Below are 15,517 nucleotides of genomic sequence, written 5' to 3' on the forward strand. Positions count from 1 at the left end.
GAAGAGTTCTACTTTTCATCTATCTTTTTTCAAGCTCATTTTTTTTTAGTCTTTTTATGAATTTAATTTTTTTAAGATTTATTTATTTATGCACGCAAGAACTGGGGTACAGGCCAGGGGTACAGAGGGGTGAGAAGATTCACCAGAGATAGTGTGGGGAACAGAACAGGCAGATTGACTGAAGTATACTGCTGAGGGGAGCAGAGGGCGAGACAGGAGAGGTCTGCTGTGCCATGTGGGTCAGCTTCCTGGTAGGGATTGAACTCATGCTGCAGTAGCTGTGGATAGCTTCATTGGTTGTGTCTTAACCCCTTGCGCCCACCAGGGAGGCCCTGAATTTAATTTTTTAGATTTATTTTTAGTTGAAATAATATTGGGGTATCCCCGGTCAGGTATCACCACAGTAGTGCACCCACCACCAACTCACCCTTATTCCACCACCTTAGACCATTGTGCTTCCTTCCCTCTTTGTTCTTTCTTCTCAGCCCACCCCCCCTCCCCTTAGTGTCTCATTTCTGTAATTAGCTATCAAGATTAGTTTTTAAGCTTGTCTTAATCTCACTATTACTTTAGTTACTTTATATTCCACATATTAGTGACACCATCCAGTATTTACCTTTCTTTTTTCACTTAGCATTGTCCCTTCTAGCTCCATTCATGTTCCTGCAAATGGAGAGTACATCTTTTTTGATCACTAGCAATATTCCATCGTGTATATAAACCACATCTGGATCCACTCATCTGTTGTGGGGCACTTTGCTTCTTCCATAATTTAGCTATGGTAAATAGCACTGCAATAAACAAGTTTCTATTTTTCAATAAAAATAAAGAGAGCAATCTATCCTTTGCCCCAGAAAAAGGATGACTTGGATCATCACTTGAATCACCATATTCATTTTATTCATCAAATTCACAATCAAGCCATATACCTACTTAGTGCAGGGGACAGGCCCTGGGCTGGAGCTGGCTGGTTTGTTTGCGCATTTTCTTAGTAAACACTGAAAAGCTCCCTGTCCTGCACCAGGCATAGTGGACAGGTGAGTCGAACACTAGCCCTGCCCCAGCAGCACACAGTAGAGGCCAAGACCTTTAAGCAAGCTGTCATCACTGCGGGGGAGGTGAAATGGGGGGGGGGGGAAGGGAGACCAGGACTGCAGCAGCCAGTCTGCGTTCTCCTTAGAGCCACATCTGACAACACTCTGGTCACGTTTTAATTAGTTGCAAGGGTTTTCCACTGACCAGGAACAAGAACTGGCTCTGATTAAATTTCGAAATTGCCGGCAGAGCTCAATCATAACAAACACAATGAATCCGGTTATTATGGCTTGAACGGTTAAAAACAGAAAATAAAGACCCCAGAACAGACTATGGTCTTCACGTGTGCCCTTGGCGACCATCTGGGCCCGGGCCCAGGGTTCTGAACTGTTGGGCACCCAGGCGAGGAGGACGGGTGCCTTGGGGAGGTCTGGTTGGCTGGGGGCTTCGGGGGAGCTGTTGGCAGGGTGGGGAGGCGGACTCCGGGCGTCCAAACACCCCGGGTCCCGGTCGGGTAGGGCCCAGAGCTGCCAGCCGGCGCGCTGCCCCGGGCTGAAGCACCGCGGAGGTTCGGTTCGGCCCACGAGGTCGGGGTGCAGCCGCAGCCAGGTCAAGAATGGCAGCAGCTCACAGTCGCAGCGCCAGGGATTGTGCCCCAGCAGGACCTCCGCCAGCCGGGGCAGAGCCCCAAACACGTCGCCAGGCAGGGTCTCCAGCTGGTTGTGGTCGAGCCGCACCTCTTCCAGGCGGCTGAGGTCTCGGAAGAGCGGGCGGGGCAGGGTCCGCAGCCTGTTGTGGCTCAGCGAAACTTGGCGCAAGCTGCGGAGGCCGCGCAGCAAACCGTCGGGGAGAGAGGTCAGGTTGTTGGAGTCCAGGGCGAGCACCCGGAGCTCGCCGAGGCCGCTGAAGGCGCCTTCTGGAAGCGCGCTCAGACCCGGGCTCGCAGTCACCCCCAGGGCCCGCAGGCGGCTCAGGTTGCGGAAGGCGGCGGCCGGCAGGGTGCGCAGCAGGGAGACGTTCAGCCACAGCTCCTGCAGACCCCGCGCCTCCCCGAAGAGCACCTCCGGGAGCTCTTTCAGCGGGTTCTCGAAGAGGGTCAGGAGAGTCAAATTGTGCAAATGAATAAAGAGTGCCGAGGGCAGGAACTCGAGGCGGTTTCTGGAAAGAGTCAAAGAGCTCAGATTTCGGAGCCGGTCGAAGGTACTGGGGGCGATGGAACGGATGTGATTCCTGTCCAGCTGCAGCTCCACGAGGGCGCGCAGGCTGCGGAACGGCCCAGAATCCAGAGAGGCAAGCTGGTTCGAATGGAGCAAAAGTTTCTCAAGCTTAGCTTGTGCCTCAAGCAATCCCTTGGGCAGATGGGTCAAATTGTTTCCCGATAAATCCAACAATTTTAGGTTCTTCAGATTTGCAAAGAGGCTAACGGGAAGGAAAGCCAGTTGATTTTGGTTCAAAAACAGCTCCTGCAGATTAACCAGTTTCTGAAACATGTTTTGATCAATGTCCTTTAGCTCATTTCGGTCCAAGAACAACTGTTCCAGGAGCACCATCTTATCCAACAGCGCACCTGGAAGATGAGTTATTTTGTCGCGCGACAACCTCAAGGTTTTTAGTTTTACGAGGTCATGGAAGGTACCGGGGGCAATGGCGGAGATCGGGCTGTCTGACAGTATCAGGCGCTGCAGGACGGTCATGCCGCTGAAGCTGTGGTTCTGCAAGGCGCCGGGGCCCATTCGAAAGAGGAGGATGTGCGTGAGGTTGGTGGGCAGACCGAGCGCAGCGATGCGCGCCACGCTGCCTCCCGAGCACTGCGCGGCGTCCCGGTAGACACACCTGCAGGTGGGTGGGCAGGGGAAGCGCTGGGCGCGCAGGAGCCCCAGCACCGCGCACAGCAGCGCGCTCCTCAGCATGTCCGAAGGAGCGACAGTGGGAGGTCTGTGGGCAATACACAAAAGCAAGTGCTCATATTCGCTCTTGGAACCCCGCGGAAGCATAATCCTCCTCGGGATTATCGCTGACTTTGAATGTTATCCAGTTACAACTAAGTCTCTCTCTCCTTGTGAGCGACTTATCTGCTTGAAAATGCACATTTTCCTGGGTGGTGAGGTCTTTCATTCTACGCTTACAGGTCTCATTCTTTTCCCGCAATGATTTTCTGCCCTCTAAGAGCGTTGACATTAAAGCGCTTTCAAGTTACCAGTACACTCGCACAGAATTAATCATTCCCACATTCGAGCCCACAGACATCACAGAGCAGTGTCCGCTGTGAAAGCAGCTCTGCTCTTGACGTCGGGATTTACCCAGAACTTACCCATCGTCCAAAAGGTAGCAGCAAAATCGGTTTAACAGCAGCAACCTCTGCCTAATTCCTGTATCACAATCATGGTATAGCCACGGTATCCACTTATTCTACTAAAATAATGAACACCCCCAAATAGTAAATGCCATCAGTTAACAGTCGCACTGAGAAAAGCAGGTAATAATACTACTTAGTGCCATGCATTATTCTCAGCACTTTGTTTAAATGAATCCATTAAGCTTCACAATAACCGTATGAGGTTGGTACTATTATTATCATCAATTAAGGGATGAAGAAACTAAGGCCCAGAAAGATTAAGTAACTTAAACAGTGTCACACAGCTAGAATTTGAGAGTAGTATTTCAGAGCAATAATTGCAGAGCCATCATTTCAAAGGTGCTTAATTAAAAATTAATACTCATGGCATTACCTGCGATACATAGCAATGCTAATCCACCAAAACAATTTCCCTAGTGGAATTTTATAAAAATCATTTCTTGTCCTAAATTCTAGTTTTTATGCACACACAGAAAAATCTAGTGCTCCCTTTCCCCATGTTAATTTTTAAAGTATTTGACCTTACCTGAAATGGTAATGCTCCCCAAGGCAAATGAGAGGCTTACAGCTTTGCCTGTAATTTGGCACTTTACAAAGGAAAAGGGAGGTGTTCTTGCATCCGGAGGATAAAGACTTCACCAGAATAGAAGTCATGGAGAGGGCCCTATCTCAGAAGGCATATTCTGGTTTTCAATGACAAATATATTCAAACTGAAAGAGACCATATATAACCCAAATCCTACTGTCAACGCCAACAAGAGCAGTGTGAATTTTCTCCATAAAAGGTCCAGTATGACTCTAATGCTAGAAGAGTTTAGTGCCACAGCTGGATCATTGCAGCAGCCACACCCCTACACAGGCCCCACTTCCTTTGGTTTTCCTTTTCTGCCACATTGCCCTAGCTCTCTATCCAGTCCTCCTGCTCCCCTTTTTAGGAATAAGACTAAGAATATTTTTGATTCTTGTTCAGTAATGGCACTGCTGGGTTGGTCCACGTTTGAGTTAGCTTGGCAATGTCAAACTGCTTTCCAAAGTAGTTGCACAAGGTATGTGTGTGGAGGTCCTGATGGGCTTCATCGCTCTGCCCACACTTGGAACTGATTTTTTTTGCCATTTGTATGAAATAATTACCTGTTTTTTTTTCAATTCCCCATTGAAAGTAAACTTGAACATCTTTTCATATTTTTTATGGCCATTTGTGCTTCATCTTCTGAGAATCTTCCCTTTTGCCCATTTTCTACTTGCAAAATGTGCACCTATGTCGTTCAAAACGGAATTGTAGGTATACTTTATGTATTCTGGATATGAATCCTTTGTCAGTTACAGGTGTTACAACTATCTTCAATTACTTTGTGACCTGCCTTTTCACCCTTTTGTGATGTTTTTGTCTGGACAGAAGTCTTCATATAAGTTAGCAATCTCTTTTTATGATCTGTACTTTTTGTCTGTTAAAATAAGCTCTCCTCTCCTCCCAAGTCAGAAAAATCTTACCCTAAAATGCCGTTTCTATAGTTTTGTCTTTACTCCATCTTCACTTCATTTTCATATATGAAGAGTACAATTTTATTTTTTCCCATTAACCAAATATCCTAGTCATATATATTGAACATAAAATCTCCCTTCTTCGCTCAGAGTTACAAGGTCAGCCCTTCCATGGTCCAACATCCCATGAATCTGTGGGTCTGTTTCTGGCCTGTTTGATAATGTGTCTGCCAACACCACAAAGAAGTAACCTTTTTAATATTTAAAATCTGAAAATATACAGTGTTTTGTGAAGGGTGAAGAAATACACTCTCATAATGCAGCAGTAGAAATATATTTTGAGCAAACTGCAGGATGTCTCTGGTTTATAATCGTTGTTTTGTTTTGTAGTTATTTTTTCCCCTGATGTCTTATTTGGTTCCCCTACATTCTTCCTATAAGTGAAACCATCTGATATTTTTTTTTCCTTCTGACTTATTTCACTGAGCATAATTCCTTCTAGCTCCTTCCCTGTTGCTGTGAATGGCATTGGTTTATCTTCTTTGATTGCTGAATATTCCATTGCATATATATACCACATCTTCTTGAAATGTGCTTTTCTCTCTGTGGAAGAGACTCAGAGACCTGAATAACCACAATTACAAATTTGAAGAGGTAGTCTTATTCAAATCCCTAGAACTGTCTGTCCTTCCCTGCAAAATAAACTCAGACTAAAGCACCTAGCAGTGATGTAGGGGCAAGAGGAAGGAGACATTCAGGCAGAATTCATACCACAGCCAGCCACAAAGCCAGCAGCAGAGAAAGCATGCTTCCTGTAGAATCTTCCATACCAGGAAACACCTTTTACCCAGGCACAAAGGTCCTACACATTCCTGCCTTCTCTGGAATCTCTGACCACTGGTTAGTTCTATGGTTTCTCCTTGGCATGTTCTTTTCCATGCTCATGGATACCACCATTTCACTTCAGACTTACCGCTTCTTACATATTAGCTCTGGGCATGATTAATCAACTATTAATAGGTTATTGCCTAGTTGTATATGTTACCACTTCCCTCAGATACTAAACATTTGGCTCTATATTCTATCTGACAGATAGGTTTCCACAGGATGGGCATGTACATGAAGTGCTATAGGACGTATAGTATTATGTCTTTCAAAAATCCATAGTTAAAAAAAGGAAGTAGAAAACTATAAAACAAGAAATAAGGAGGGCATATTCAAGTCATTAAAAAGCAAATAATGCATAAAGACAGAGAAAAATGTTATTTCATTCATTTAAATTTTTATTTCGAATAGTTTCAATCAAAAAAGATCTCATAAGGTTATTTACAGTGCTAAATGTACAATTATGAATGTATGCCTTTTTGACATTAGGGTACCATTCTTGAGCAGCAATACAATTTTAAAAATATAAAGATGCAGTATCATTTCTGATATAAAGTTACTTAAAAAAATCCAAAGTCTTAAGGAATTCACAAATCATAACAGGAAGTAACTATTTTATTAATTTCATGTGCACATAATTACCAAATTTTAATACATTAAAAATGTGTAAATGCCCACATACTGTACAAAAATTAACATCCCACATTCTGTTAAAAGTCCCCAACGACCTCCCACCAAAAATATACAAAAACCTACTTTCAGATATGTCAAAATTGCATGCAAAAAATCTTAGAATTTGTTTTCTAAAGCTTGAATTTTTTCTATTCTCTGGATATTGTATCTATAGCCATTTTGGGAAAAGAATACTTAAACAATGATATATTTCATGCCTCTGAAACTGTGTAGTATATTCATAAACACAGGGAACAAAATAAATAAGAGTTAAAAAACTGCGACAGTTTTATTTAAACGCAAGTGCAGTTTGGAAAGCTTTCGAATGTAAGGATTATAAAACTAATATAAAAAATTACTTTGTTGTTGGCTTAGCCACTTCTTATTCAAGCATTATTTGCAGCATTGCTTTACAGCAGTTGGTGCTAAAAGATACAAAACATATAGTTACCGCTATTTATATTTGAGGGAAGAAAAAAAAAAACTTTAAACAACCCTGAGGGAGACACACATTAAAAATCTTGTTATTTATTTAAAAAGTTAAAAAAGTTACATATCATTATTTAACAATTACTTTCCCAGACATTTCTGTCCTTTAAGTATGTGCATAAATAAAATTTAAATCGGCAATATTTATTAATCTTAATACATCAAAATAATATATGTACAGATTTTTAAATTTTAGGTATGTATACACTCAAATAACTTATGTGAAATTCAGAATTAAAATCACTGTGTAATGGTGACCTACAGAGAGGACTCAGTCTATCTATGGCACCGAGTAGGACCCATACCTGGATTTAAAAACATTCTTCAAATAACATTCTGGAAACCATCAATTACAACTTGAACAACACCTTGTTTTTGTTCAATCTAATTTCCTATAAACGCTTTCTCACCTACCCAAAAATTTCATTTCTTTGAGAACAGTTTGGACAGATGAGATAAAAAACCTTATAAAATTTAAATGTTAAAAAAAAGGGGAAGGGTGTCAAAAATATAGTTCTTTATGACCATGCGCTTAAAGATGTTAAACACTCCTGATAATAGGATTTGAAGGTGCTACTTAACAATGCATTATAAGCTTCAGTACTTATAGAATAAAATTTACAATTCTAGGAAATCACTGAAGAATAACACTTGTTCATACTGACAGTGAGTACAGAAATTATAAAATGATTGTGAGAGTAAGTAACTATAGAAAACAGTGCTAATTCACAGCTCAAGAGGTCTAAGATGCATAGCTTCATAGAATCATTCATGAAACAATTGTTCGTATCATCTAATGTGTATTAATATCATATTATACTTTGAGATGGAAAACTTCAATTATGTTTTTGTTAAGAAGTATCAGTGGCAATAGCAAGAACAGTGATCCTGAGTGTAACTTACATTTTTCTACAGTTACCAAACATCATTCAGGTCTCTGCAGCATCAAAAAATGAGAACCACTTGGTCCTATAGTATTGGGTAACATTTTGTAAGTTGGTAAATACATATCAGGAAAATAATGATCAGCTAGGAGTAGAAAGCACAAGCATGCTATTGATTAAGGAAGAACATAGGATAATATCACACAGTTTTAGTACTTTAGCGTTTATCATAACTGTGGGTTTTGCCAAACTGCTGGATCTTACCTATGAAGGCATTTTTAAAATCACCTTAATTTTGTTTCGCATTTAAACATTAACCAGGCAAAACAAAGATGAAAAATAATTTCCACATTTCCTCTGGTTCAGTGGATGTCTTAATTCTTTATTTCAAAATGTTTTCCTCTCAGAAATATCCACAACCAAAAAAATATGTTTGATCAAGGTAAGCACTCAATCCATCATGAGTAAGCTCTGACCTCTGGCACCACCTAATGGCATAAAACAAACTCTCACTAAGTTCATATTGCTTTGAAAAAAGTAGCAGTCATTCAAAACCACTCATTTTTCAAGCCTCATTATTGACAGAAGACATATGTCAAACCTCAGGAGGTAAAATTCTAACTAAAAACAAAACAGCAACTATTATCCTATGTCTTAGGTAATGAAGAATGTAGAAAAACTGACTTTTTTAAAATAATAAAACCTGCAGAAAAAACAGACACGAAGGGTATAGAAAGCTAGATCGACATCTACTGTCAAAAGAAATGATCTTATTTCCTAGTGAAAAGGGTTCTTTAACATTTAACTAAAGCCAATTATACTACTGACACCAGACATTGCACAAGATCATTTAATAGCTTAGAGGGACATCTCAAGAAGGCAGTGAAGCACCTTGCTGATTAGAAAAGTAAAACCCAGGCAGTTTGTACAGAAAATATAAAACCATAAATGTAAATTACCTGAGTTGTTCTATAAGCAACACCATAAAACTCACTTCTAACTCTAGGCTATCAAAGGTAACTGGTGTCTATGTGGGTATAGACTTCTTTGGAAGAAATAATGGGATCAAACAAAAAATATGCTTTGTTTTCTCTGGAGGCTAATTAACAGACATTTTATTTATCACTCACAAATTTAGAGCCTTGTTTATAAGTGAGGACTTTTTCTACTTAAGGGAGTTGTGAAAATAAATTTAAAGGATATTGTAAAAGTAATTCTCAAAGGCCAATGTCTAAAAACCTACCAAATATCAATTTTCTTCTGCACCCAATATAGAGAATATCACTGAGAAGAACAGACAAGAAAATTATGGAAATATAGATAACACTTAAGAGTTACTGAATGGATATAGGGACTTTATACAATGATAATCAGTTTCACTGATGGGCCAGTATCTTTGCTTTTTGGGTTTTTTTTTTGGGGGGGGGGGGGCTTTTTTTTTTTTTTTTTAAGCTCTGAAATTAATTACTCTATCAGAAGGGACATAAATTAAAATGGTACCATTCAGACACACAGGATCAGGAAGTCCTAAAATACTTTCTCCTCAAAACTATTTGCATACCACTGAGTCTGATTCATTGCTATGTTATGGTGATGATTTGACATGATCCATTCTCCTTAACTAAAGCTTTAGCTTCTGTTGTTGTTTGAGGTTTTGGTGGCCATTCTGGATCCACCAAGAGCTCCTGAGCTAGATACATATACTTTGCCTTTGGTATCTTCTTTCTACAGCCCAGGGCCCAGGACAAGCAGCATTTTCCCCATCGATCCACTGACTCCTAAGAAAATAAGGAAAAGAAAGAACATCGTAATAAAGTCTGCTTTTTAAAAACAGGATTTTATAGCACAACACATAAGCAAAGGGAAATAAGAGGAAATAACTTTTAAAAACAAATTTTTAAAAAACGTAAAAAAAGTCAGCTTTCAATTATTTAGGAACATGTATTTTTTTTAAGATTAGTTTTTTATTTTTTAATGTAACTTACTCTCTTTTAGAGTTATGTACCTATCCCTCTCATGTACAGGTACATTTTTTAAGAATAAGTTGTAGATTTGGGTTCTATGATTCTATAACACAAAACATCTAATGCACTAAGAATAACTTTAAACTATTCAGAAAGAGAACATATTTTTAGTATTTAGTAGGAGACTCATATTCAATCCCAAACTACATTTTGGTAGTACTGTTCCTAGCAACTCAGTCACTTGACTATTTTGGAAGAAAATCATAATAGTGTTACTGTTAATATCATTTTCAAAACATTTGGTAGGATTAAAAACTTGTTAGGTCAAAATTATAACTCAGATCACACATGTAATGGCAATATCTGTCTTTAAAACCACATTCTCATTAATATAAAAAAGCTTTCATTTCATAATAATGGCTTTCCCATGGTGCTCCAGAGCTAGAAAGAAGTATACAGAGAGGTATAAAACAAGTACTTAGTATCACTTCATTATCAAAAGCTGTGCTGTCATTGAAATCCCTCTGACCAATCCTGATGTTTTTGATGAAGGCAATCTTAAATAAATAATTCTGGGAGAAGAATTGGTTTTGGTATAGAAGTGCAAATTCAATAGAGACCATCAAAATTTGTCTTAATTGAAATCTGAAATAAAACTAAATGACAACATAGTTATGGTCACCTCTGAAGAAGTCAATTCTTATTTTGGCTATTACTTCTCCAAAGCAAAATTTAAATTCCAAGTTGTTTTGTTTTGCCATCAACATATACCCAAGCTACTACTAGGTCTTATCTCAATTGAAGTAATCTTCAAAAATGGAAATATTCATAGATGTTCAGTGTTCTGACATTAACACCCCAAATACCTTCATGATCAAGAAAGGCAAATTTGCTTTTACATGTATTTTGAAACATACTCTGGTCATGGAAAACAACAAAAATACTTTAAAATGAAAACTGTTTTAACAACTTTTTCATACTTTCACTTGGTAAAATTAGGACAATCACCATGAACCTACTACTCTTTCCTCCTCAAAAACTGCGGGTGGGCATTGTGACAATAACTAACAGTCTCTAAAGGTTGTCTCATTTACTTGTAAACAAAATACAGGATGCTACACAACTACCAAGAATTTAAAGTTCAAAACTGTGATCACAAGTTAAGCTATATTAGATTCTGGGAAGGTGGGGTGATGAAATATAGACTTGAAGATTGTCTAGTAGTCTACTGTCCTAACTAAAAAGAAAATTATTACTATTATTATTATTATTATCACCTTAAAAGAAGTCCACAAGGAAACTAGTTGACATTAGGATAGAGACTAGATATAGAAATCTTCAGGTGATCCAAATACAAATAATTTCTTTCCAGTGTAGTCATGTGCACAACAAAACTTAATATTTAATAAGAGATGATGGTTCAAACTATCTTTTCTCCAAAATGTTTAAATTCTTCCGTCTAATTTTAAGAAAGATCAATGTTCCTAAATTAATCTGAAAGCTGTCACTTCTTTAAGGAGGGGGTGGGAGGAGAAACACAGATTTTGTCTGACTAGATGAGATGGCTGGATTGAAGAGCAATGCACAGAAAGCTGAGTTAAAGAAAGTTACAGCCAAATGTATTCACATGTAAGATACAAACATGTATCTCTAATTCCATTGTTCCCTACCAGTGGAAAATGAGTCAAGCAATGAAATTAAACCAAATTTCAGTAGTATTCTTTAACATTAAAGGCGCATTTTTCTTTCTTTTTAAACCTCGTGTCCCTATTAAAAGCAATGTACCATTTGTTATAACTTAAATAATAAAGTCATAAGGAACATCAGGGATTCCCCATGCACTATAATTAGACACATATTTTGTTCGTGGAGCCTCACCTCCCCCAGTATCATGCACATACCCTCACTTCTTCAATATCATACACAACTAATACATTATAAACATACCATTTTGCTAGTTTACAAACATAGCATTCAGTCTCAAACGTAACTTCACTAGTAGAGAAAATGAAAGGTGCTACAAGCAAAGTGGAATGAGAAATAAATCAAGGGAGCGAAGATGGTGACAAGAGAAAGGCAAGCAACTGTGCAACAAAGAAGTAGGGAGGTATGAGTATAACAGGGGCTTAAGAATTAGAATTCATACAAGATGCCTCAAATAGTATCTACCACAAAAAGTCAGTACTGACAGTAGTTATACTTGTCTCAATTCTGCCATATGACCGTTACGTTAGTTTATATCTCCGTGGTCTCATAAGTGATATGTGTGAGGCAGTATGGCAATGAGAATCAGAAATCCTGATTTCAAATCCCCATTCTGCCATTCATTAGATACATAACCTTAGCAACTCAATTAAATGCTGCTTATGAGTAAAATTAAGTTAAAAACACCTTAAGATTGGGAGGCTCCTAAAGGTGTTATACAGTACTTTGTAGATGACCAGGCATTTTGGACATAACTCCAGAGATAGCAGGTGAAGCTCCTGACTTCCCAATTCAACTCTCCTAAGTTATAAAGTCTAGTCCAGCCTACCTTTGAAAGGTCCAACCCATCTCACTGGTCCCTGGGTCTACATGGCAAAGAAGTAAAAGAAGAAACATAGCTTCTTTGCCTAACATTAATATAGAAGGTTGAGAGTTACAGCCTGAGACCTCAACTGATTTTGTCAGAAAAGAGAACAGAATTGACAAGAGTTTTGTTAGAAAAGAGAACAGAGTAGAACAGGAGTTTGTGGTTGAAGAAAATTAAGGCAACTATAAAAGTCCCAGGAGTTTGTAACTCTCACCTTACTTTCTTTTTGACTTTATGGCAGGGTTTTTCAACCTTGAGACTACTGACATTTTGAATTAGGCGCTCTTCATTGTGAAGGAATGTCCTCACAACATTACTACTGGATGTTTCTTTAGCAGTATCCCTGATCTCTACAGTTAGAAACTATGTGTCAACAGCAAACTCCCTAATTGTGATAACCAAAAATGCCTCCAGACACTGCCAAATAAATCCCTTGCCTTGGGGAAGGTGGCAGAGGGAAGTATAACTATTGAGAGACAGCCTTGTGGTAATATAACTGACTGACTAGCTCTGGAATGGTCAGAAATGTGAGTAGTGAAATAACATTAAATATAGAAGTATCAGAAGATGAAAGTGAATCATTCTAAGAACTCTTTTCTAATGCCAATTATTTAAAAAGTTCTTAATCATAATCATAGAAACTGAACATTAAAATTATACGCTCAGTGACTCTCAGAACTAGTAAGCCCACAGGGAGGGCACGTTTGAGCCTACCTGCTCTAGATCACGTTCTTCCTTCAGTCTTTCCCCTGAACACTTTCGATGCAAGACTTTACACAAGAGACACAAACTCTTAAAGGAGACAGGCACTTCTTCACAAATACTTAGGAAATAGCTAAATATACAAATATATAAATATTTAACAAATGATAGCATTTTCTGCCATTTAATCTTGGTTGAAAAGTGAGAAGGGGGGCCTCCCCGGTGGCGCAGCGGTTGAGTGCTGGGTTGCGAAGCTGCCCGCGGCCTCTGCGGCGCCGGTTCCATCCCCGGCTGCTCCCTGGCCACCGGAGGAGGGTCCCACATGGCGCGCAGACCTCTCCTGCTGCCCGCTGCTCCCCTCAGCAGTGTACTTGGTCCTTCTGCCTGTTCTGCTCCCTGCTCTGGCTCTGGTGAATTCTCTCCCCCTCCCGCGCTTCTGACTGTACCCAGTGCATGTATAAACAAACAAACAAACAAATAAATAAATAAAATACATGCCTCTTTAAAAAAAATTGTTAAAAGAAAAGTGAGAAGGGATTTCCAACTTAAATATTTTAAAGGAAACTTATGTTACCCATTCTTGACTAAATGGGGATATTAAGCTCTCCTCAGAATCTGCATTTCCTGTTTAGATCAGCAATCACTTTAGAGAAGGCTAAAACTCATTGTAAATGTTTTCCTGGCCCTTAGGCCTTGTCAATATAAATGTCACTTGATAGGAACCAAAGTTAATCCTTTAAAGTAAGGTGCAGTAACATAAGGAAAAAAAAAACAAACCTAGACACAGATAAGATTTAGCTATATAGGACCTGGTCATACCTACTACTAGGGACAAATGGGCACTATACTCCTTTAACAAAAAGGAACTGAAGCTAATTCCAGACTCATCCTGTTAGGGGGAAAGGATGTCCTGAGATAATCTCAGTTGCTCTACAACAATTATGATAAAATTATCACTGTTCACCATAAAGTACTGGAAAAAGGAAGTGGCACTCTACAGGACCCCTTATAAAGCAATCCAATAATATTACACTGGGTATCAAAGCAGCTTAACTACCAAAATAAGAGCTCATGAAGCTGCTCTTTGGATAAAACAAGGCTTAAAAGTGAGTGATCCAACTTAGAAATGCTAGTGAATCCTTTTGAACTTTGAAGACTTTTTGGTGAGTCAGGATAAGTGAAAGATTTAGAACTTACCCACCTACAAACATCAATGGGCAATGCGATGCAGTAAGACTTTTATTGTGTCAAGTTCTCTATACACAAAAGGCTGACTTCGAGTTGTGATTCAATGGTACAGTTTGAAAAATAAGACTAACTTGTATTTTTTTATAAAGAATTATAAACATCTCAACACAAGGAAATGGGTTTTATTTACTGTTTCTCTTTTGCATATATTTCAAATAATTGGTTACTTAATGAATCCAAAAAGTTAAAGTTCTATATCATGGTTTGTATAAAAATGAGCACTGTGTCTCTGGAAATTATTCTGAATGATCAGAATAACAAAACCATCCAAAATAACAGAACAGTAATTGACAAGAAATCAGAAATAATTCCTCAAACTTTTGACCTCAGGACTTCAAATCCATGAAGAAACAATTCCTTTTTTTTTTTAATAACTGTTTAACATAAAATTTAGCTTCTAACAGGACTCACAAAAACTTGATATTGAAAACACACAAATGGATAAACTAATTCCCACCACTGAAGACAAGACCTTACAAACATAGAAGATAAGGACTAGAATGGAAAGAAAAGAGACTTACGAAATTTGAAGTCCTGAAAATGTAACAAATGTCTGTTGTGAATTTTCTAGGACTCCTTATAAGAAATGATGAAATGCCAAGCACAGGGAAAAAGGTTGAAGCAACACACAACAGAACAACCTATAGAATGCACAATACACAACTGAAAGAGCCTAGAAAGGGGAAGAATTGAGAGTAAGTGCTGATTTCCAACCTGTGGTGGCTGTGTGGTGGTGAAGCGATATTCTCCTTGTTTGTCTCGATTGAACACAACTTTCCAAAGGACCACGTCAAGGAAGAAGTTCTGAGAGATATTCCAGTGAGTTAAGAATTAAAAATGACTAAGTCATTCTTTATTAATGTGCACATTTAAAACAGCTCACACAATGCCGCATCATTAGTGAAAAACACGATCTGGTTTACATATACAGCAGTTCCCTTTATCCGCGGGGGCTGAGTTCCAAGACCCCCATGGGAACCTAAAATTGCAAATAGTACCCAACCCTGTATATTCTATTTTTTTCCTATATGTATCCACCTGTGATAAAGTTTAATTTATAAATTAGGCACAGAAAAATATTAGGAACAGTAACTAGTAATAAAATGGGATAATAGCTTAAACTACAGTTTAAACTATTAAACAGTTATGTTTAAGTTATATGAATGTGGTCTTTCTCTCAAAATATCTTTTTGTACGTAGTATATTCATACAGAGGTTCATCACAGGT

At 38.8% G+C, this 15,517-nt stretch overlaps 2 protein-coding genes across 5 annotated transcripts in view; both read right to left on the reverse strand.

Moving 5' to 3' along the window:
* Nucleotides 1-1,171: 1,171 nt before the first annotated feature.
* On the reverse strand, nt 1,172-2,945 carry GP5 (glycoprotein V platelet). The gene has a single exon (XM_037524560.1). The coding sequence runs from the start codon at nt 2,943-2,945 to the stop codon at nt 1,215-1,217; it is 1,731 nt and encodes a 576-aa protein (XP_037380457.1). The 3' UTR covers nt 1,172-1,214.
* Nucleotides 2,946-6,141: 3,196 nt separating this feature from the next.
* ATP13A3 (ATPase 13A3) overlaps nt 6,142-15,517 on the reverse strand; it is a 69,872-nt gene continuing 60,496 nt past the window's right edge. For 3 of the 4 annotated variants that reach the window (XM_054700457.1, XM_037525305.2, XM_037525304.2), the window contains 2 exons: nt 15,004-15,093; nt 6,142-9,581 (listed from right to left, as the gene is read on the reverse strand). In XM_054700457.1, coding sequence (XP_054556432.1) covers nt 9,384-9,581; nt 15,004-15,093 — 288 coding nt within the window. In that variant the 3' untranslated portion in view covers nt 6,142-9,383. The remainder of the gene's footprint in view (nt 9,582-15,003; nt 15,094-15,517) is intronic. The other variant, XM_054700458.1, reaches the window with a different exon arrangement.

Source organism: Talpa occidentalis, unplaced genomic scaffold (genome assembly GCF_014898055.3).
Source record: "Talpa occidentalis isolate TD23 unplaced genomic scaffold, MPIMG_talOcc4v2.1 talOcc4.4, whole genome shotgun sequence".
In the NCBI taxonomy this organism is placed as follows: domain Eukaryota; kingdom Metazoa; phylum Chordata; class Mammalia; order Eulipotyphla; family Talpidae; genus Talpa; species Talpa occidentalis.

Coding starts and splice junctions, on each gene's coding strand:
- GP5 (XM_037524560.1), bottom strand. CDS start 2,945: ATGCTGAGGAGCGCGCTGCTGTGCGCGGTGCTGGGGCTCCTGCGCGCC.